This window comes from Pelodiscus sinensis, chromosome 3 (genome assembly GCF_052426305.1).
Source record: "Pelodiscus sinensis isolate ZL-2025 chromosome 3, ASM5242630v1, whole genome shotgun sequence".
NCBI classification, from domain to species: Eukaryota; Metazoa; Chordata; order Testudines; family Trionychidae; genus Pelodiscus; species Pelodiscus sinensis.
The window spans coordinates 19,402,795-19,425,703 of record NC_143054.1 but is presented as its reverse complement, the minus strand read 5'-3'; the positions used below and the strand labels follow the sequence as shown (position 1 = coordinate 19,425,703).

Genomic DNA, 22,909 nt, shown 5'->3' with positions numbered 1-22,909 from the left:
GGACTTTAACACATATGCAAATTCAGGGTCAAAGAACTATATACTGTTATCTCAGGCAAAGCTCCATACTGAAGTTGGTCAGTTTGACTTGAATTAGGACTGCAGAATAGATCCTTATAAAGTCAGAATTGAACTAACTAGCCTCTCTTTTTTCCACATGTATACTGGAGGCAAAATAAGTATAAGGAGAAACATTGTGCCCTGTTCTTGTTACAATTGTTTGCAGTCACTGTGCCTATGTCTACACTGTCAGGTTATTTTGAAATAAATTATTTTGAAATAATAACTCCTGAAATAGCTATTTCGAAATAAGTTTATTTGGCTTCACAAGCAGGATTTTATTATTTCAAGTATCTAAAAGGGTGTTACAAGGAGGAGGGAGAAAAATTATTCTCCTTGGCCTCAGATGATAGGACAAGAAGCAATGGGCTTAAATTGCAAGGGAAGTTTAGATTGGACATTAGGAAAAATTTCCTAACTCTCAGGATGGTTAAACACTGGAATAAATTCCCCAGGGAATCTGTGGAAACTCCATCACTGGAGACTGTTAAGAGCAACTTTGACAAAAACCTATCAAAGATGATCTAGACAGTGCTTGGTCCTGTGGTCAGAGCAGGGAACTGGATTCGATGACCTCTTGAGGTCCCTTCCAGTTCTATGATTCTATTTAGAAATAACAAACCCATTATTTTGAAGTAGCAGACTCTCCAGCGTAGACATGCCCTGTTTGTCCTCATATGCAGATGAAATCAGGTAGTTGGACACCCTAGTCACTGCAATTCTGAGTATAAATAATTGCAAGTAAATGGCTTTCTTTTCACAGAAAGAGAACCTCAGTAGAGGCTGTTTGAAAATCAGAATAATTGATTATATGAAAACTTCAGTTACACTTCACTAGTTATGTGGAGTGGCAGGATGTTCAGAACAGTCATATTGGGAAAGTATATTTTTCAATGTCCCAGTTATAGAATGGGAATGGGATGGCAAGGGCAGCCCAGGGAGATGCTTTGTAGGAGCTAAGTTTCTAAGACATAATCTGTCACTTGCCATTGTGTCTATGATAAACCATTGCCACCTGAACAAATCTTTACCTCTTTCCTTGTATAGGCAGATCTATCTTGTAGTCCACACTCATGTCACGATGTGAAAAGCTGCATGTGGCCTTTGCCAAAGACATGTCACCTTCCTTGCTGTAGCTTGATACAGCTGCAAAAAAGAGATTTCACATTGTGTCACTTTCCTGAATCTCTGCAGAAAACAGATAACATGGTATAGGTTGAACCACTCTAGTCCAGCATCCTCAGGACCTGATTGGTGCTGAACCAGAGAAGTTGCCGGACCATGGGAGGTCAATATTTTCTAGCCGTATTACCCACATGTCTACTGCTTACTGGGCTTTTAGGGTATGTCTACACTAGCCCCCTAGTTCGAACTAGGGAGGCTAATGTAGGCATTCGAAGTTGCAAATGAAGCCTGGCTTCACGCGACAGTGAAATGGCAATTCAAACTAAGTCCTTAGTTCAAATTAACTGTTACTCCGCATGGAATTGCCATTTCACTGCCGCGTGTAGCCGTGGGCAGTTACTTTGGACTAGTGGAATTTAAAAATGGCGACTGGACGAGAACATTGCAACTTCGAATGCCTACATTAGCCTCCCTAGTTCGAACTAGGGGGCTAGTGTAGACATACCCTTAGACAACATTTAGATGAAAATTTGAGCTAAATAACAGCCCAGAACACTGACAGCCAAGAGTGGTGGGTGTAAACAAACTTTATGGAACTGCAGAAAACGTGGCCACACCCATGATTAGTGGCAGTCCAGCTAACTAAAATCATGCCGGACCACAGATGTTACTGGACCAGAGAGACTTGGACTGCAGAGGTTCAGCCTATATCCTGTAGTTCAGCTGGATATGGAATTGTGGTTCCGAGTCACACACAAGTCAAGCCTCACCATGTTCCAAGTCACACACAAGTCAAGCCTCATCCCACGAGGAATAACGGGGCTGCCGACAAAGGGCTTTGATGTCGGCAGGGGAGCGTCCAGACTAGCGCGCTGAGCCGACAAACAGCTGATCAGCTGTTTGTCGGCTCAGCGCGGCAGCCATGTAAATGTAAATGAAGCGGCGATTATTTAAATCGCTGCTTCATTTCCCTTTGCCTACAACCCTAATCTACATGGCTCCGTCAATGGAGCCATGTAGTCTAGACACAGCCTTACTGAAAATAAATGGGCTGATGATGTGCAAGAAGGAACAGAAACCATTGTTGAAACTCTCTTAATCAGCATTCTCCGGTCTGACAACATCCATGATCCAGCAGGGTATTGTAGGACCAGAGAGTCCCAGTGGAAGGCCAGTGGCAAGGTTCCCTTGCAGTGGGTTGCCTACATCAAGTTGACAGCATGCTGCCCAGCATGTGGCTGCAGGGCTCCCCAATGTCATTGACTGACCTGGAGCGTGGCTACCTGGTGGGGCTGGGAGCTGTGGTAGCTTGGTGGGGCAGGGAACTGTGATGCACATCTGTCCTGTGGGTCCCAGAGCTCCAGGGCGGTGCACACGGCTGCCCCATGAGTCCTGAAGCCTGAGCGCAGGGCTGCCCGGCAAGTACCGGAGCCACAGCAGCAATGGCTGCCAAGTGGTGTTGGCAGGGTGGAGAGGCCAGCAGGAGATAGGGGGCCAGCTGGGAGTCCAGCGGCCAGGCCAGGGGGGTTGGTGGCAGGGGTCCAAAATGACCTCCCCTGTTCTGGCAAAATCCCTCATCTGGGACCGGTCATGTCCTGAGGGTACTAAACGAGGGAGGTCCAACCTGTAGATCTCTTTCTTTTAGCTGTACTAGTCTACGGGGCTAAGTGGAATGAGAAGTTATAAAGTTATTTTGTCACTAAAATGAACATAGCAAGGGGGAAAGGATCCTCTTTTACGTCTCTCTCTCACAGTGCAACTGCACTTGAAATGGAAAATTATTGGGAAAAATGTTAACATTTGAAAACCAAATTTTTCAGTATAAAATTCCAAAATTCATCTTACCTTCCAGGTCATATTCCAGGAACTGTAGAGTTGAACTGGATGTTGAATCAATAGAACTTGTAAAAGAGTCCTTGTTGTTTTTCAGGTCGGTTTTCCAGGTAACATTATACAATGGTGAAGCAACTCTGAAAGATCCAGTCAAAGCACTGAATGCAGGGAAATAAATTCCAGCAGGCAAGGACATTTTGAGAGGTGGAATCTCTATTTTTTGCTCAGAAATTGTAACAGTTGGCAAATCGAAGTCTGCAATCTTATTAGCAACTTGATTCAGATCCACATGCATATTACCAAGAGAAATGCTTTTTGGAAGAGTGAACTGAGATAGAGTTATTTGGTACTGAGGTACTGTCACCTCAAAGTATGGAATTTTATATTCTTCCAGTGTAATGTACTGGGCTCCTATATCTACTTTGGGGATTCCCATTCGTGGCAGAGAGGGTAAATTGATGTCAAAAGGCATTATGCTTAGTTTGTGTGGAATTTTTATATTGCGCAAGTCCATGGTATATGATGGAACTTGCAGGGTTGTGAAAGGAACTTGGAATTCTGGAGTTGTAAGAACTGGATTTGGAGCTTTTAGATGCATCTCAGGAATTGTGATTGTGAAGCCATCAGCCAGTCTATTCACATATAAAGGGAAAAAGTAACCATCTTCACTTTTTGTACAAACTATGGAGGCAGAAGTATTTAAATATTGCTTCCTGTCAGCACTGGTAGTGAGATCCAGTTTCAAGATATCCCATAAACTCTTTTCATACACTGGACACACAAAGTTCTTGAGGAAATCAATATGTCCTTCCAAAGACCCAGAAATGTCAAATTGCACCTTTGTTTTTTCATTTGATAACTGCATATCATGACTGAGAGATAATGACTGAATCTGGCCTTCACCCTTCCAACCAAGTTTCTGGTTTTCAGTGTTGATGTTCAATAAGACTACTTGATTAACTGAAGCTATGTCCAAGAAAGAATTTGGTTGAGTAGCTTGTATCTGAAGAGCTGCTGACATACTCCAAGGAACCAGCTCTAAGGTTACTCTGCAGTTCTGAGTCCCTTTAGTTCTCAAAAGAGGGGTAAATTGTCCATAGTTTTCCCCATTGTGCTCCCAGATTGCATAAACACGTTGCGTAGATGCTTCAACGGCAAGTTTTTCTGCCACGTCCACATTCCAGATTCCATCTGCTTTAGAGTTACCCTCCAGCTTGACTGAAGAACGAGCTCCCTTAGAGTTCAAATAGGTATTTGCCTCATGGATTAGCATTCCAGAAAATGGATTTTGGGTGTATAGCATTCCATTAATGCTGCCTTTTGTTGATGTCTCTACAGAAATCGAAGATGTAAGACTTTCAAGAGTAAGTTTGTGATCAACTGCACCTTTAGCACTGGCTCCATATTTAAGAGTATCAAAGTCATAATTTAAATTAATTGCTGAGGAAACAGTAGTCTTGGATTTAGTGTTTCCTTTAAGTTCCTGATTGAAATTCATTTTAAAAACTGGCAAGTTGATCTTTGCATTTGTTGTCACTGAGGCTTCTATGTTCCTCTTTGTTAGACTAACAGTGCTTTCATGCTTTCCTTCCACAAATTTATTATTACTCAGGGATAATGCTGTGGCCAGTTTCAAGCCCCTTTTCCTTGTCAGGCTTGTGGTACCATCTAAATTGAACTGCACTGCATCAATGACAGAAGAAGATGAGGAACTGAAGCGAGCAATAATGTCAGACTGGTTGAAAAGTCCAATATTTGTATTCAAGGTAATCATGCTGGATTTAAATGAAAAGTCATAGGTAATGTTTCCCAAAGCAGGAATCAAGATATGGGTTGATGGGTGCACTGTGAACTTAGGAAGTTTCAGTGTGCGCAGATCACTGGGGACATGAAGAACTGGCATCTCCAGCGATGGTAGGACTAATGTGTAAGATGGTACTGAAAACCCAATAAGTGGGATGGTGAAGCTTGTTGTGCTTATTTCTTTGGGGATCACATAACCAAATGCTGGCAGCTCTGCAGTAAAGGGAGAGACCTCAATGTTTACAACGGGAATGGTGTACCCAGGAATCTTGAAAGTCCGTGGTAGTTTGTTGAGTGAAGTTTCTACTTTATATTTGTCAAACTCTGTCTTGGCTTGGTTATATGAACTGGTGAGGAAATCCAATGCATTGTCCCTTCCCTTCACAAAATATTTATTGAAGAAGATTATGTACTGATTAATTCCTTCTTGCACTGCTTTTAAGGGAATTGGGAGTGCATGCATGTCTTTGTTCTTCTTATATTGGGCATTCAGATTTAAATCAAATGATTGCTTTGTAGTCTTCAATAAATCCTTCAGGCCTGTCTGTTCCCACAGGGAATATTCTTTCATCACCTGAGAAGTTTTGATTCCAACATAAGGGATGTGAAGCTCAGGAATTGACAGAGGAGTCTTTAGGAAGTCCAGGTTGGCTTCCCCATTCATTCCCACGTGGGCTTCAATTTTGTCTTCAGTGTTCCCCGCAGACATTCTGTGGGAATATTTGTACTGATTAAACCTGCCACTAGCTTGCCAATTAACTTCCTGAACAGAGGAACTGAGCACAAGGCCATAGTTATTCAGAAATTCAATTTTGCCAGTCAGCTTTAATGGAAAACTAACTTTCACATTCCCATCATTGTTTGTTGATACACTAATTTCGAAGGGCTGCACCAAAAGGGCTACGTTATTGCGTATGGTTCCAGAAACTCGCCCATTGAGCTTAGCCATATGATTGCCTTTGATTTCTACTTTCATTGTTGCAAGCTGCCCCGTGCCGTGTACACTTAAATTGCTATGTCCCACATGTTGTGACTCAATTACAGACTGAAGCTGAAGTGTTGCATAATTTAGGAGACCACATTCATAATTCACATTTTGGTTGATTTTCAAGTATTTATCGTTTATCCTGTTTTCAGCAACAAATGCAATAATGGGCCCCTCAATTGTAAAAGTGGCACGGGAGTCATGGGTGCCTTCATCAGAGAAATCTGGGGCAGCCCATTTCCAGTTTCCTTTACCACTGGAAGTAAATGAGACGTGTCCTGCTTCTAATTCTGTTGTCATATCATTCATCAAATCCGCCTGGCTGGAGAGATCAGCTTGTGGGATGTTCAGTCGGTGAGAGTATGTGGTCTTGCTCTGCATCAGTATTTTCCTCTGTAGCTTGACGAGTAAGTTGTTGTGCACTTCTATCAAATTCTTGGTAGTACGTAAACTTGTAGTCGTTTCAGCTTTCCCCTGTACAGAAGTCCCTAAAAATATCACTTCACTGTTGTGATCAACTTTAACGAGTGAATGGGTAACCTTCATGGTTTCTTTAAGTATCAGCTGCTGCATCTCCGGGGCTGAGAGGCGTGCGTCTGCATTCATAGTGAAAGCAAGGAAATCTACTCGGGATGTTGCTTGAGCCGAAATGGTGGCTACAAATTCTGGGCTGTTTACAGAAACGGTAGTGTTATGAATGCCAGCAAGAGTAGACAGCGTGAAGAATGGGGAGACTATTCTGAAAGCACCAGACAGTTTGCCGAATGTAGGTACAGTGACTGTGTGTGGAATGCGTGGCAGGTGGTACTCTGGTATCTGAATGTTAGGAAACTGGAACTCATTTAGATTTAGTTTAGGAATCAAAAATTCAGGTATTTGTGGCTCAGGTATATAAATTGCTGGGAAAGAAATGTCAGAAAAAAGCATATCTTTCATCTTTAGTTCTGCAAAATTCATGTCAGGTATTGGCAACTGAAATTCACTGGACATCATTTGGTCTATTATTTTCACAATCTTTAGTTTGATTTCATTCAGGTCAATTGTATAGGAGGGAACCTTATACATATTTAGAATAGTAAATTCTGCAGTAGTAAACCTGACTGGAATTTGTATGTCTTTAAGTTTCTTTATGTGTATCTGATAAGAGGGGATATGCAGGTCAGTTAATGGAACTACAAAATCTGGGGTTTGAAATGTCGCTTCTCGGAGAGCTCGGAGACTGACTTCAAAGGCAGGTATATTGATTATGCCTGTTCTAATTGCAGGAACAATGAAACCTGTTTCAACAAACACATTGACTTTTTCAGCCCAGTTTTTTACATCATACTGCTCAGCTAAAAGAGCAATCTTTTCAGATGCAATATTCCATTGCTCAGAAATATATCCTACAATGCTATTGTAGAATTGGCTTGCCTTCTGAAGATATCTCTGGCATTCTTTTGGAATGTCCATTTCATAAATCCTGTCTCGTAGATCTTCCAGGTATTCATTTAGCTTGACTTTTAGATCAGCAAATACTGTTGAACTTATGAGGTCTCTGAACCAATCAATTACTGTTGCGAGCTTGGTGTCTCTTAATTGTTCCACGAATTTTGAAACCATAGCATTGATATCCTTCATGTACTCTTTTAATGCTTCTGCTTTCTGTGGAAGTTCCAGAGTTCTAATCTCATCATTGATTTTGTGGGTAATTTCTCGGATTTTGTTGTTTGTTTCATCTACAAACTGGTTATAGTCAAAAGACTTTAGCTGTTTTATAACCAAGTCAAGAAACTTGTTGACTTCATCCACCAATTTTTGATAATCAAATTCTTGCACTTGCTTGACAGCATCATCAATAACAGTAACAATTTTATCAAAGAATGATCTTATATCAATTTTTTTCAGGGAGATGGTGAGCTTTTGGACAGTTTCTTTCACTTTATATTGGTCAGACATTTGTATCATCCTGTCCATTAGAAACTGGGCCTGCTTGTCAATCTCATACTTCATGATCATGTCATGCATTTTGCTTTGGAAAGCATTGATCTTCTCAGAAACTTCATAGTCCTCCATCAAATTTAGGAGGATATCTTTAATTCTTTCAATAATTTCATTCATTTTTTTCATAGGTAATGAATTTCTGATTTTTTCTAAAAAACCCTTAATGTCAACATCCTGCACCTGCTGTTTTAATTTTTCTGCAATGTGATTGGCATCAATATTGTGAATCTGATTCTTGAGCTGCTCTAGCTTTCCTCGTACCTGAGCTATGATTTTGTACTCAGCCTCCATATTTTGAATCCAGACTGAGACACTGCTCTCGCTTGGATCATGCTGAGCAATAATGTATTGTAAGTCTTGAATAGTGGTAATCATTGTCGCACTGATGTTATACTGTTGATCTAGAACTTTAATTTTTTCAACTATTTGGTCAATCAGTTTTTCAATAACTGTTCTAATGTCATAGTGTTTATAATTATCTCTGACATGTTGCTCAATTTGTATCAGGTAAAGCTGCAGCTGTGACAGTGCTTCCTGAAAATTGATTTTGGCATTTTCCAGTGCATTTTGGAGGTCATCTGCTGTTATTCTATAGTCATTTGTGAAAGCAACCAACTTCTCTTTCATGCTGTTAACCCTGTTTTTGAAATCTAATTTGTCCATGTAGTCATTAACCTGCCGGGGGAATTTTTCTATAGTTGCCCTATACTTCCTCACATAATGATCTATTTTTATGCTTTTAAAGTGCTTTTGGATAGACTGCAGTGTGGATAGAATGGCACCCCTGATTTGTTCAAAGTAAATGGGCAAGTATTCAAGGAATGGCAGGTTGATAACATGCTCATCCTTGTTCTTATCATATTTCACAGAACCAGAGATGCTGAATTCTTGAGGCTGGTCTACTGCATCCCTCAGACCTAAAACATCAATTAAATTAATTGGTTCAGACATTAATGGTATTTGAATTGGTGAGTCCATTACAGTGAAGTCTGCTAAAGCTTGTCCACTAAGTTCTACACCAGTTTTTTCTGCATCATTGTAAGCACCGAGGTCCTGTGTGTATACGTTATTGTTCACTTGACTCTTCAATTTCCAGGCACTCGACTGTTCTGATGGAGTGAAAAGCATATGGATTTTGTTATCCAGTAATGTAGTGTATTTTTTTCCAGTAGTTAGGCTGTGGCTGGTAGAGCCTTTGTAATCATGGGAGAAAGTAAAAGCTAGGGGCTCTGCTTTAAACAGGAATTTGCTGTACAGTTGTCCAGTATGTTCTCCCATAGCAAATAGTCTCCCATCACCATTAGTGTGCACATCAGCAGTGATAGTAAACGGGGCCATAGCAGAACGTACTACATTGGTGAAGTGCAGTGATTTTGCATTATAGTTTGTATTGATAGTAATTGAGGAAGCAAGCCCTGCAACGTCCAGGTTAATGTTGTGGCTCAGAGCTGTGCCTTGAATTTTTGCAGTTGTGTCTGTTTTAAAATTTGCAGCCAGGTCAGCGTAAGTGATGGTGTATGCATGTTTCACTTCATCTGTTCTGTAGGTGCCTCTCACATTACCAGTCATTGTCAGCTTCAGTGGCTCCAGTCGTAACTGTGCTTTGTTGGTTACATCAGTTTCACCGTATTTTAAGTCATTGTTCAGCTTAGCTATGAGTGAATAGGGCTGCAACTGTAGGTCAAAATAATGCTTGTGGAACTTGTCCGAGCTAATGGCATTGTCTAATTTTGAGGAAAATGTTAAGGATAAGCCAGGAATGTTCAGCTCATTCACATGCTCAAGTTTCATTTCCTCGTATGAGCCAATTAAGTTATTTGAAAACTTGAGTCCTTCTTTATTAATTCTAAAGTTTAAGACGTTTTTGCTATCCATACCCAGAATTGTGCTCTGATATACACTTCCCAGTGCTATTTCCCTTAGGGCCATTCTTCCATCTATGTTGATTTGTGCATTGTCTTTACCATAGCGCCCCTTAGCAGTAACTGCCAAGGTTCCTCCAGAAGCATCAATTCTAGCATTCATTTCTTCTTCTAACATTAGCGGATTAAGGTGCAGGTTAGTGGTTGCACTGCTGGCCAAACCATCTTGGTTAATCCTTAATGTAGACTTATGCGTTGCTCGGTTTCTTTGGCCATTCACAGTAATATCACTATTTAGTTCAAGACCCTGAGAATTAAGGGAACCTGCAAAGAGGGTGTAATACCGGTTTTCCTTGTAAATTGCTTGGTTTTCAGAGCGAACTGCAGCCTTCTGCATTGCCAAAGTCAATTCAAATTTGTTGAGACCTACAAAGTTTTGGTATCTTCCATTTGTTTCCGACATCACAGTCAGCTGTCTCTTTTCATACTTCAGTGAAGCTGTGTTTGTTATGAGACCTCTTTGAACATTAGAGACTGAAGTGAGTGACAGTGCATCTTTGGTACTTTTGCCAGTTATCTCGTTGGTACAGTGAAGGTAAGACGAGTCAAATATCAGGTTGGATGTCCCAGCTAACTCGTGGCTGTTTTTGCTGTTGTTGCTTGAGAGAGTATAAATTGCTTTAGCAAAGGCTGAAGCAACTCTCAGCTCCCCTTGCATTTGTACTTCATTGACATTCAAATTATTTTTCTGTCTGAAATCCATATTGGTAGAAAAGGAAAGCTGAGGGCCCAGAGTGCTAGTTGCCGTAAGCAAAATGGTCTGCTTGATAGCGAGTGTCGGTTCATATTTGTTTGTCCTGATGAATTTAAAATTTGAATCTAAGAGTCTGTGATGTAAGGAATTTTCATATTTGCAATCAAATGCATTCCTATCATACATTGCTTCTCCAGAACCTAGAATAGGAGATCGGGAAGGGAGAAGACAAAAGCCATAAGGGGTAATAAACATCTGACATTTCCAAGACATAATAATATACTATGTATGACATCATTATTTTGTTCAAAAAGCAAACACTGTTTTAGTAAAGCAAATGCTGCATATTTCTTTAATACTGGTTATTACTTTGATATTTGGACTGAATTTTCAAAAAACAGCCTTAAAATGAACTCTTACTGGGATAAAATGTATCAGTTTGCAAGATGAAATAAGTCATTGTTTACATTAGAAATGAACAAGTTTATGTGCTAAACAAATCATCCAAATCACAGTGTTCATGACACATCTCTTTCATTGCCTTCGTCCTTATTATGCTTCATGCTGGGATTTACAAATATATATATATATATATATATATATATATATATATATATATATATATATAATTATTAGTGTGGTAGCCATGTTATTCTGTATCTGCAAAAACAACAAGGAGTCCTTTGGCACCTTAAAGACTAATATTTTTGTTTCAGCATAAGCTTTAGTGTGTAAGAACCACTTCATCAGATACATGGAAACTGTATGTATCTGGCTAAATGTTTTTTACCCATGAAAGCTTAAGCTTAGATAAATCTGTTAGTTTTTAAGGTGCCAAAGGACTCCTTGGTTTTTTTTATATATAAAAGTATAGACATTTTAACAGTAGATTTAAAAGTACAACACTATTGACAAAAATTCTTACCTTGTATGCTATATGAAAGGAGGTCGAAAACAGAATCAGCTTTCATCAGATAACTAGTTGTCAAGCTGGAAACATTCTTTGTGGTGTTAGCCACTGCATAAGATGCAGACCAGTTGTAATAATTGCTGTATACATTTGTGGAAACCTCTAAAGTGCCCAATAAAGGCACACGGAGGTGATAGGACTCTGGAACAGTAAAGAGTGGAAGCTGGAACTCCTGAGATGGCACATTTATCCCAATTGATTCCATTACCAACTGAGGTGTTTTTACAATCTTTGGCAGCCTTATGTCATGTGACGATCTTCCACCAAATGGCAATGGGATGTTAATTGTAACACTGTCCTTGTTCCAAATATATTTGATCCGGCCATCACTGTAACACAAAAATTGCCCATTGTTACCATTATGTAAAACTGTGAACCACACAAAGTAGTAATTAGCAATACTAATAAGTAATAATAATGAAGTCATTCATAGATACATTCATATTAAGGGCAGAAAGAACCATCATCCTCATCTAGTCCAGGAACAGTAAGGTAAATAAAGTGCCAGGGACCCACCAGAGCCTAACCCTGAAGAATTGTCCCTAGCCCATTGACCACTTATTGCCCACCTCTAATCTAGTCAGCACACCACATACATGCCCTAATTAAACCTCTATGCAGTGAGGTGTATAAGTGTTGTTATACCTATTTAACAGACATGAATGCTGAGAGATTAAGTAGGAGAATGTCACTGGCAGGGCCTATACTTTTTTGTGCAAAGCTCAATAAAAAGTGCATGCTGGTTGTTTCTCTAATTATTTTTTCCAAGGGAACTGCACACAAGACTGTTACATTTAGGACAATTTTGATCCTGGTTTTTTATTCTAATTAATATTTTGCACCTGCTATTTGAAGAGCTCAATCTGCTTACAAACATTAATGAACAGAGATGGTGGCATGGGAATGGGTGTCAGAGATGGAGCAATGAAGGTATTAGAATATGCATTTATGACCACTTCCTAACTGGGGAATTTGCTGGAGCAGGGGAAGTCAATGCCAGCCCCTCTGCTGCCATTGTCTGCGGGGCTCTGCTCAGGTGGCAGACAAGAGGCTGGCGCTGACTGAGTGAGGACTGCGGGAGTGTGCTCAGGGGAAGAAGCAGGATGGCTATGGAGCCACACAGTCAGGGGCCAGAAACACAGTCCTGCAGCAATGCACCGAGGCCCGCGGCTGCACTCCTGGCCCCCACCACGGGACTGCGCTCTTGTGCCATGCCTGTGAGACTCCACAGCCATCCTGCCTCTTCCCCCAAGTGCCCCTACCCAGTTCCTGCTCAGTCAATGCTGGCCTCACTGCTGCCACTGGCTGCCAGGCTGTTCTTCTGATCCCTGGCTGCAGGGCTCTGCAGTCACCCAGCCTCTTTCCCTGTGCACCTCCCCCCCTCCCATTCTCGCTTCTCCCCTTTCTTCCCTGAGCTTGAGCACCACAAACGATCAAATGATCTGTCTGTGGAACTCTGGAAGCCCTGGAAAGGCAGGGGAGAAGTTGCTAGGCATGGGGTCCAGCTTTTCCCAGTGAGAGCTCCAGTATGGAAGCACCCACCGGCATGCTGGACCACAGATGTTGCCAGATAATGGAAGTCTGGACTATAGAGATCCAATGTGTATCATTACCAAATGTATAGAACATGAGCTTCAGAACAGTAGAAACAGGGATCTGATCATGTTCTTGTGAATAAAAGAGATATGTTTGTATAGTGTTACATGAAGGGTATTATTTATTATTTAATACATGTTTGATAGCATTTGGATAGCTGCTGGTTATTTTTTAAAATATTTACATATCTCAAAAACTTAATAAATTTTAGAAAACATTTATTCATCCAAAAATTCATACTAACAAGTATACCCTCATTACTCATCTCTTAGAATCAGTTTTTTTTCTTAAAGCATTCCAGACATCCAATCAGGTGCCTGGAAACAGGAAAGATTGGTGGCAGTAGGGATATAGTTATTGTTATGCATAGAGAAACATGAGAAGAAATTTCACCGTAATTTACAAGATCTGTATATTAGACAAGTTCCTTGTTTTGTTCTTTGTATCTGTTTCTCTAACCTGGCTTTAGATTGTATGGGTATGGATACACAGCAGCGTTATCTCTGAATAACTGATGTTATTCCGAAATACTAAGGAGCATGTCTGCACCCTAAGCCTTTATTTTGAAATAATATTGAGCTGGAGGACTTCTTACTCTGACTCATAGTAACCCTTATTTCACAAGTGTGACAGGGCATTTGCCCTGCACTTGCTGGCCCTTTAAGAGCAAAACCCCAGACCTGAGCAAGGACTGAGAGCAAAGCTCCAGCTGAGGCAGTTCTGGCTAATGAGGGTCCAGCTGAGGCTATATAAAGAGGACTCCTGGAGGGAGAAGAAGAACTGACTGCTGCTCTGGCGAGAGAGCAGTAGCGGCCTGACTACCAGGGAAGCTGGAAGCTTCCAGGAGGTAGATCATCGCTGGGGAAGGAAGGCACAGCTGGGGAAGCTCTGGCCAAGCAAGCTCCAAAGTTGCAAGGCCTGAACCGAGGCTACTAGGGCTGTAGAGAGGCAGTCATGGTAGGCAGGGGCAGCAGGTCCACACCCCTTTGCCAGTGATGAGTGGCCATTACAGACTGCAGTTTGCCTGAGGCAGGGGCTAGATGAAGACTGGCAGTAGGTCACTGAGGCAAGTCTTCCCTGGGAGGAGAACTGGGTTGCCCTGGGAAAGGGAGGACATTGGAGTGCAGGCAGGATAATCACCAACCCCTGGAAGGGGGGGCTCAGTCAGTGGTGTGGGCACTGCCGGAGATCAGGGTCCTGAAGAGGATGCCGTAGTGAAAGAGAAAACAGGGAGACACCAGTTAGAGGGAGGCATCCACGAGTCATCAAGCTAATTCCCAGGACTGCCAGCTGGAGGCACTATGGTGGTGAGTCTGCCCCATGAACCAAGGAGTAAGGGAAGTCAAAAGAAGAGTGTTCTTCTTTCGACTTCCTGCTGTGTAGACATTGCCTGAATCCGTGTTAAGTTATTTCAGCTCACACAACTTTAGCTACATCAATTGCATATCTTAATTTTACTTTAGCCCTGCTGTGTAGACATACCCTATGATACTTAGAACAGAGACTGTCTGCTATTTTGCATGTACACTCTGGCTAGAACAATCAGGGATGGAATCTTTATAGTGAAACCAGAATATTAATACTCATAATCTAATGATCAATTCTACAGCACTAATAATGAATAGTCAAACTGAAGTTTCCATTGTCCATAGGCTGAAATTGTTTGCATAATGTGTCCGTGAAGACTAATTCATAAACAAATTGAAACAGTAAAAAAGGGCTATAGTCACATGAATTATTCTATCTGTTGTAAATGATTGTTTGTTTGTGCTCTACATGCCACTGCAGAATTGGAAAAATATTGACAAAGTCAGTTGGCACCTATGACTGTCTTCATGGGTAGCCATGTGATTCTGTAACTTTAAAAACAGCTAGTAGGGTATGTCTACACTAGCCCCCTAGTTTGGACTAGAGAGGTTAATGAGGGCGACCGAAATTGCAAATGAAACGCGGGATTTAAATATACCGTGCTTCATTAGCATGTTCCCGGGCGGTCGCCATTTTGGAAGTTGACTAGCCTGGAATAACTGCCTGTGTCTACACGCGGCAGAGAAGGGCAATTCTGAAATAAATCCCTTACTTCGAATTACCAGTTAAACCTCATGAAATGAGGTTTAACTGGTAATTTGAAGTAAGGTTGCTTCTTTTGCAATTTTGGTCGCCCTCATTAGCCTCCCTAGTTCAAACTAGGGGGCTAGTGTAGACATACCCGTAGTCCTGTGGCACCTTGGAGACTAACAAATATACAGTACCATGAGCTTTTATAAGTGAAATCCACTTCATCAGATAAGCTGTACTAATGAAGAGGGTTCTACCCATGAAAGATCATGATACTACAAGTTGAACCTCCCAAATCTGGGACACTATGGTCCAGCAAGATCCGTGATCCAGAAGTACCATGGATGTTGCGAGACCAGAGAGCCCCAGAGGTGAGGACCATGAGGCATCCAGGAGTCTGCTGGGAAGCCCTGGGTGGGACATCCACACTACCAAGCCCGTTATTTCAAAATAACGGGCTGGTTATTTTGAAATAATAACTTCTGCTTTTCACAAGGAATAGCACTTATTTCAAAATAGTTATTTTGAAATAGCAGTAGTATGGGCGCTGCACTGCTGCTATTTTGAAATAACTACTCCCCAGAGTCATTCAAAGTAATTGCTTCCTGGGGCTCTAAGTCGAGGTAGCACATTCACATTAAGGGAGCCTGCCTCGGACTAATTTCAAGACTCCCCTCTAGTGCAGACATACATAAATAGTTAATTTGAGAGTTATTATTTGATATATGTTATAGTTTCCTATTGTAGATGTACCCAAAAGTGCATGTCTCATTGTCTACAAAACAGTTTTACTGAAGCACAAGAATTGTAATTATATTAGAACCTTACCGGCATCAGAAAATACAGTAGATTATCGATAATCCAGCACCTTTGGGACCTAGGTGTCCTAGATTGTCGGATATGCTGGAGTATTAGGAGGTCCCGGTACAGCCGCATGGCTTTTCAATCAGCTGGCCGGGACCCAATCCCCCTCCCCCTCTCCTTCCCTTTCCCCTTCCCTGGAGCAAAACACTATTCTCCGTGCTGTAACCCAATCCCACTCTCTCCCCCCCCCCCCCCCCAACCTTATGCTTGGGTCCAGGTACAGCCGGCACCATGCACTGAGTGGCTGGCTTTTAAAGTCAGCTGGCCGGGAGCGCTTGCCATTTTGATGCTGGAGTATCAGGAGTGCCGGACAATTGGGTGCCGGGCTATTGGAGTTTTACTGTATGTTAGATTAAATATGGTCCTAAAGACATTGAGATACCACAGGGGCGGGTATGGTACAAATTCCAAGACAAATAGATTAGCTAGACAAAACGTGTGCTGTTGAATGGAACTAAATGTTAGTCTGAAAGTTCTTGCACCCCAAACAAAGTTGTGATTTTTAAGAAACGGACAATAGAAATGGCTAACAAAAACGTAGTGTAGGACAGCAAATTTCTATTATAATTATAGGCATAGTTGATAAGAAGACCACAGGAGAAAGATCACTTGGTTCTCCACCCATACTCAGACCAGGAACAGACTGAAAGCAATGAAGATGCTTGTGCCTAACATGAGCGTCATGTTATCACAGCAAGAGAAAACATAAAAGAAAACTATTCATTGTCTGCTAAGGGATATGAAGTGCATGATACACTGATATGAGATGGACCAGATCTTAGGTAGTGTAAATCAGCTCCAATGGACGTTAGCTGAGGCTCAGACCCAACATATGTATTACTCCTCTTAACATTCTTTGTAATGAACATTATGTTCTATTGTCTAAAACAAGGTCAACCCACATTTTAAATAAGAAATTCCTGAAAAATTTTTCAGTTTCCTTTCCCTATGATGACTGTTCTTATTTCCCCATTTACCTTTTCAGAAAGAGTTCCTCCGGGATGGTAATAACAGGCAGAATGTTCAGATCCTGCAGTCCATTTAGTTTATCTTGTAAAGTTTGGGCATAAGGAACATCCTTGGATGTCTTCTGCAGCCAGGTACGGGTTGCCTGCAATAACACAGTGGATGTGTCTTACAGAGTAATATGAAATAAGTGTTGGCTTTAAGTCAGTGGGATTACCCACACGTTTAAAGTTAAGCACATGACTGAGTGCTTTTCTGGTGAGGAGCAGATGGATCTGATAATACAACTCTTAAACACACTGGTGAGTATTTACACAAGTAGTCCCAGTAAAATGCCTGGATCTATTCACAAGTGCTCCTCAGGGTAGTATGATCAAGCTGTAATATTTGTAGAATAAATATTCACACTTACCACAATGAGTTGTGAGACAATATGCCGCAATGTCATATCTGTATTAGCCACTTTCCGGTCCAGCAGCTCATTGGCATGCTTCTGTAAAGCTTTCGGGTAGTCAGCAAAGTCCACAGGGAAGCTGTCAGACATTTTTTTCAGTGCAGTGCTTGTGCCTGAGTTCCACTCTAGTTCAATCTTCTCATTATCTGAAAATCATGAGGGGGGCGGAAAGGAGGAAAATTAACAATCACATTACTTTTGTATGGCTTATTGGGTATAGAGAGGTACTGGATAACAGACGTAACAGGAGATTATAAGTATGTCTTTCACATAGGAGTGAAGTTTCTAAATCATGCCAAATGCCCATACCATATCTGAAAACAACTGTCTCTGAGATCGAGTTCCCATAAACTGTTGCAGATGAATCCATCTGAAGAGAAAACCTATTTGGTGGATGATGAAGCAATGCTTCAGTTCTAAGTTCAGTCTGCAGGCGAGGGATAGAAATGACACCTCCCAGCACTGTCTCTTTCTTCCCATCATATCTGTGAAAGCAAAATGATAGCAAACGTGAGCATCACCTGTTTGGCTATGCTATAGCTGGCACTTTTTAAGGAGCAGTAAAGCATTTAGACCTGTAAAAAAGGAATTCTGGGTGGTATAAAGAATGGGTTTATTTTGGATCTAGGAGTTTGGCCCTTGAGCTGATGAGTGCATTGAAATCCCATTGATTTCCTTGTAACTCACTGATAAAGGAAGATTATTATAATACTACTGTAGAGCTTTGACGGTCTAGGGATATATGGGCCAAATTAGTATTTTATCCTTACTCAGGATAAACTCACAATAGTATCAGGAATAGTTGTTTTTTTTAACAACTCAGTAAACACTCAGGCTATGTCTACACTGCAGGATTCTTGCGCAAGATGCCTGTTCTTGCACAAAAACTTGCAGAGCATCCACATTACAAACCCGTTCTTGCGCAAGAAAGTTTACAGTAGGTCGTCAGAAGAGAGGGCTTTTTGCACAGGAGTTATTCCTCTCCGCATGAGGAGGAAGCCTTTTTGTGCACAAAATAGTTCAAATTAGTTACAGAAAGAGTAATGGAAGCTTTATGAGTTTCTGATTCAAATTTACTGTGTATGGTAATAATTGAATAAAATAAAGAATGTTTGAAGTTTAAATCCTACAAATTTAAGACAGTTCTTTTACTTCCCTTTTGCAAGAACATTAATAAACTTTCTATTACATATGTTTAATTTCTAGATCTTTCCTAGAAGTGTAATCTAAGCAAAATTACTTTGCCCGGTCAACGACGGGTCTCACTTGCTGGTATATTTTTAAGAGAGGGTTTTGAGTAGAGACAGAAGTAGATCTTTGTGTATCTAGAAGAACATACTCCTGAAAACCCTACTGAAAAAACACTCAGCTAATTGCAAAATCTTTGGAAAATCTAAGAGGATTTTAGGATTACCTTATGCGACCAGTAAGAGTAACTTCAGGAATCTTCTTGTTACTGATGTCTAAGATAAAGGTATATGCCCTCATATCCAGAGTGGATTCATCATTGACTCTGAAGTTGGTACCGAAGTCAATATCAAAATTTGGAATTTGAAAATCACTGGTCAAAATCTTCTTGTCTCTATTGTATCTGAAGGTTAGTGAGGCCTCACTTTGTCTTGTACCTGAATAATGCAACATTAAGAGAGGTCCTTTTTTAGGATTTATGGGAGGAAGGATGAGAAAAAAATACGCATTTGAAAATAGCATTACCTCAAATGTCTAATGCAGATAGTGAAGAGCACAATTTGAGTTCTCAAACTGAAATTTGCTCTCTTTGTTCTTTCAAATGTCTAGGGATTTCATCCATCCTGCTGGAGCAGCTATATTGTCTTTACTTATGTGTCTGATCTCTCTCTCTTTATCTACCACTGCTCTCCTTCAGTTTGTCTCCATACGATTTGATATTGGTGCAACTCCTTTTTTCTGCAACAGATTTTCTGTGTTTCTTTGCATTATTGACTAGCCATTTATTTTAATATTTCACCCAGCAATGCATCTTTTCTCTTGCTTACAATGCTCACTGTAATTTCCCTTCATTATTGCTTTCATATATCAATTTTTTTTTATTTAATGCCCTAAACATTTTAAGGTACCAAATATAACTATGGTCCTTCAAACAGTTATGCACTGGAACCACTCATCTACATAAAACTGAGCAATTGGGTACAACAATTGATCTGTATGTTGTAAATAGCAATCCTGATCTTTTAAAACTATTTTTCTTCATAGCAATGTCACAATTCAAAGAGGAGCTAAATCTGATTGTTCTCTAGATTCTTACCTTTTGTCTCGGTGGTAAATTTCAAAGTGTCTACCAGGTCATTTTCCTCTCTCTGTAGCTCATAGTTAGCATTTGCAGAGTACTCCTCTACCTCCCCTGTCGGCTGTAGTTCAATTTCAATCCTAGAGAATTCAGAATGAGGAAAAGGGCACCTATATTAGTAATTACCATATCCAATTAGTATAGCAAAGGATATAAACCACCTGAATTCCCAACAATTTTGTTTCTGAATTGATCCTTCCTATCTGTTATTTAAGTATATGAAAAAAGAAATATGTATTTGCAGCCATAATAGAGATACAGTCAAGGATGAAATGATTTACCTGGTTTCTCCAGTCAGTGGGAAGTATGGTGCTGCAGCTGTGTAGCTGGCATTAGAGTAAGCTACTTTAGTACAGTAATTTAGACCAATGAAGAAGGGTTTGCAAGATGTCCATGACTCTCTGTTCTCAATCAGAGGTGGAATCACTTCAGTTTTGGTTGGAGAGACCAAATGTAATGTGTTACTGGAAAAGAAAAATAAATCTAGTTATTCTCAAGAAATATCTAAATATTCCTGTAATTTTCCTGTTTATGAGATTACTATTCAAGCAACTTTTTAAAAAATATACTTATTATAAGTTTAAATAAATCAGGACTTTGGAGATAACATTTAGTGAGGGGAAAAAGATGGAATAATTATAATTATCTGTGTGCATACAAATTCTTTCATCTTAGAATCTAAAAGTGATTATGATAATTATCATCCCATCGCATAGATATGTATTAAAGGTGTCAGACGGGTAGCTGTGTTAGTCCATAACTTTAAAAATGAGTAGTCCTGTGGCACCTTAGAAAGCAACAAAATATATATTGTATCTTGAGCTTTCATGGGTAAAACCCATTTCCTCAGAGGAGTAGATTCTTCTTCTGCTCATCTGAGGATGTGGGTTTTGCCCACAAATGCTTATAAAGTGCTACAGGACTGCTCATTATAGATATGTATTGTTATTACCAACATTTTATAAGAGGGGACATTTTTGCATAAACAGGTTGTCTTGCCAAATATTATGATAGCTAACAACAAATTCAGGAACCTTTCAGACTTGACTTCCAGGTCCTCGTCTGCTCTGACTACTATACTACACTAGATTTGGCTATAATTAAAAGTTTGAAATGCAGTCACGGCAGTGATTTAAATGGAAAGTATGGCCACTGCACAAGTGCTGGGAGAGAGATCTAGTGCTCTAAGTAAACCACCTTCACAAAGGAAGTAGTTAACAGTGAGTGTGGCTCCTAATGCTGTAACGTGGTTCACACTGATGCTTTACAAAGCTGTAACATGCTTCACTCATAGGGTGTGTTTCATACACTGGAGTCAGAAAATTACAGTACTGGTGTAGACTTAGCCACTGAGAAAGAAGTTACCCCCCTAGCTTTATAGTAGTAGTGATATATCCAGAATAGCAAACAAACACATCCAAAAGAAAAAAAAAAACAAGCCAAACTCCATCAAAATAAAATCCAGTACTAGATTTATCTTTCAGGCCAGGTCTACATGCAACTGAGAAGGTTGGGTTAAGGTATGCAGCTCCAGCTATATAAAATAGGTAGCTGGAGTCAGCATACCTTAAGCTGAGCTTAGCACCATCTTCACAGTAGGAGGCTCACAGGAGCAAATACTCCCATCGGCTTCCATTACTCCTCACAACTGCAAGGAGCACCAGCATCAATTGGAGGCACCCTCAGTGTTCAGTTTAGTGGATCTTAACTAGGCCTACTAAATTGAATGCCAGAAAATCAACCTCCAGTGCATAAGTGAAGACATGGCCTCAGAGATAAAAAGCAAGAGAGAAAAGGGGATGCAATCTTGAAAGAGAAAATATTCTTATCCAGGTCCAAATACCTGAAGCTGAAGAGTTTGGTAGGAGTCTTTGGAGCAGGAATGCTGAACTTTAACTGGCCAGTTCTCAAAGCAACCTGGGCTTCAATTCCAGACTCATGGTAGATGTTGGAGATCATCTCCACACCACTTCTAGCAAATGCAGGGATGTTCACTCCCACATGAGTTATAAACTCAATTGCCATTGAGGGTTTAATGATCAGATCTGCTTGCATCTATGGGACAAAGACAAAATTATATACAGGCAGTCCCCGGGTTACGTACAAGATAGGGACTGTAGGTTTGTTCTTAAGTTGAATTTGTATGTAAGTCGGAACTGGGACATATTGTAGGGGAAACTCTAGCCAAACATTTCTCCAGAGCTCAGTTTTATTCTCCCACACCTCACTTCCCTCAGTCCTTTATTCTCAAGCTGAGGTGTCTGCTGAGAAAAGCCGCTCCGCGTCTCCCTGGTCTGCTGGGGGAGGGGCGCTAGCTTCGTGTCTCCCTGGTCTGCTGGGGGGAAGCAGCTAGTGCGGGGTTGCCTCACCCCGTTTGTAAGTAGGGATCTGATGTAAGTCGGATCCATGTAACCCGGGGACTGCCTGTATTCCATTCCCTAAAGAACCACTAGTTGCCTGATAATATCAGTGTAAGCATCCTATTCTTATTCATATTGCTGGACTAGATCTATTTAATTTACCCATTTAATTTTGTTATTCAATAAAATGTGATCCCTAAGACACGCTAAAAGAGCCTAAAGGAAAAAGGAAGTGATATTTGTGGGGCTCAAATATGGGTAAGGGGGGAAGACATCTCCAAAACAGTGACCTTGGTTCGTAGTTGAAGCTGTTCCCAATGCAGAAATACTTTGAATAAAAGATGGCTGTTTGGAGAGCTTCATGAATTCTAAATCCAGTAAGAAGAGACTTTTCCACAGTAAAAGGATTATATTAAACCACAGTGAGTAAAATATTTGACAAATAGGAATGTGCCCAAAGATCTATCTAAACTTTCTCAATGTACAAGAGTGCTCAGGCTCAAGGTTTTCATTTGGTTGATTTCCAAAATATAGACCAGATGCAAAATGTTTCATATGCCCAAAATATTGGCTTTGGCAACCTGGTAATATCTCTGCTTTATTTCCAAAGGAGCTGGTATATTTGTTAAGCAAATATAATATCACGACAGAAATTAAGACTCACGTTCTTTTGTTGAATCTTCACCCCAGCCTTGGCTCCAGGAGTTGCAATTCCAGACAAAGCAAATTGGAGCTGCAATCCTGCTCCAGTTGGGAGCTCAAATTCATTGTCCATAAAAATGTAATGAACAAAAAAGTCGCCTTCTGTTCCTTTTGAGATGGCCTGCACAATCTGTGAATCAAACAAGGAAACATTAAATAGTGAAGTACTTTGATGTAGGCTTTGTAACATTAAAATGAATCATAGGAT

General features: G+C 40.6%; 1 protein-coding gene across 1 annotated transcript in view; it reads right to left on the bottom strand.

The window, feature by feature from the left end:
• Positions 1-22,909, bottom strand: part of APOB (apolipoprotein B) — a 47,268-nt gene that overhangs the window by 3,879 nt on the left and 20,480 nt on the right. The window contains exons 17-27 of the mRNA XM_075923425.2: positions 22,664-22,831; positions 21,483-21,694; positions 19,921-20,103; positions 19,598-19,719; positions 18,728-18,938; positions 17,623-17,798; positions 17,272-17,459; positions 16,871-17,004; positions 11,331-11,704; positions 3,031-10,605; positions 1,092-1,206 (exon numbers count right to left, since the gene is read on the bottom strand). Of these exons, the coding sequence (XP_075779540.2) occupies positions 1,092-1,206; positions 3,031-10,605; positions 11,331-11,704; positions 16,871-17,004; positions 17,272-17,459; positions 17,623-17,798; positions 18,728-18,938; positions 19,598-19,719; positions 19,921-20,103; positions 21,483-21,694; positions 22,664-22,831 (9,458 nt within the window). The remainder of the gene's footprint in view (positions 1-1,091; positions 1,207-3,030; positions 10,606-11,330; positions 11,705-16,870; positions 17,005-17,271; positions 17,460-17,622; positions 17,799-18,727; positions 18,939-19,597; positions 19,720-19,920; positions 20,104-21,482; positions 21,695-22,663; positions 22,832-22,909) is intronic.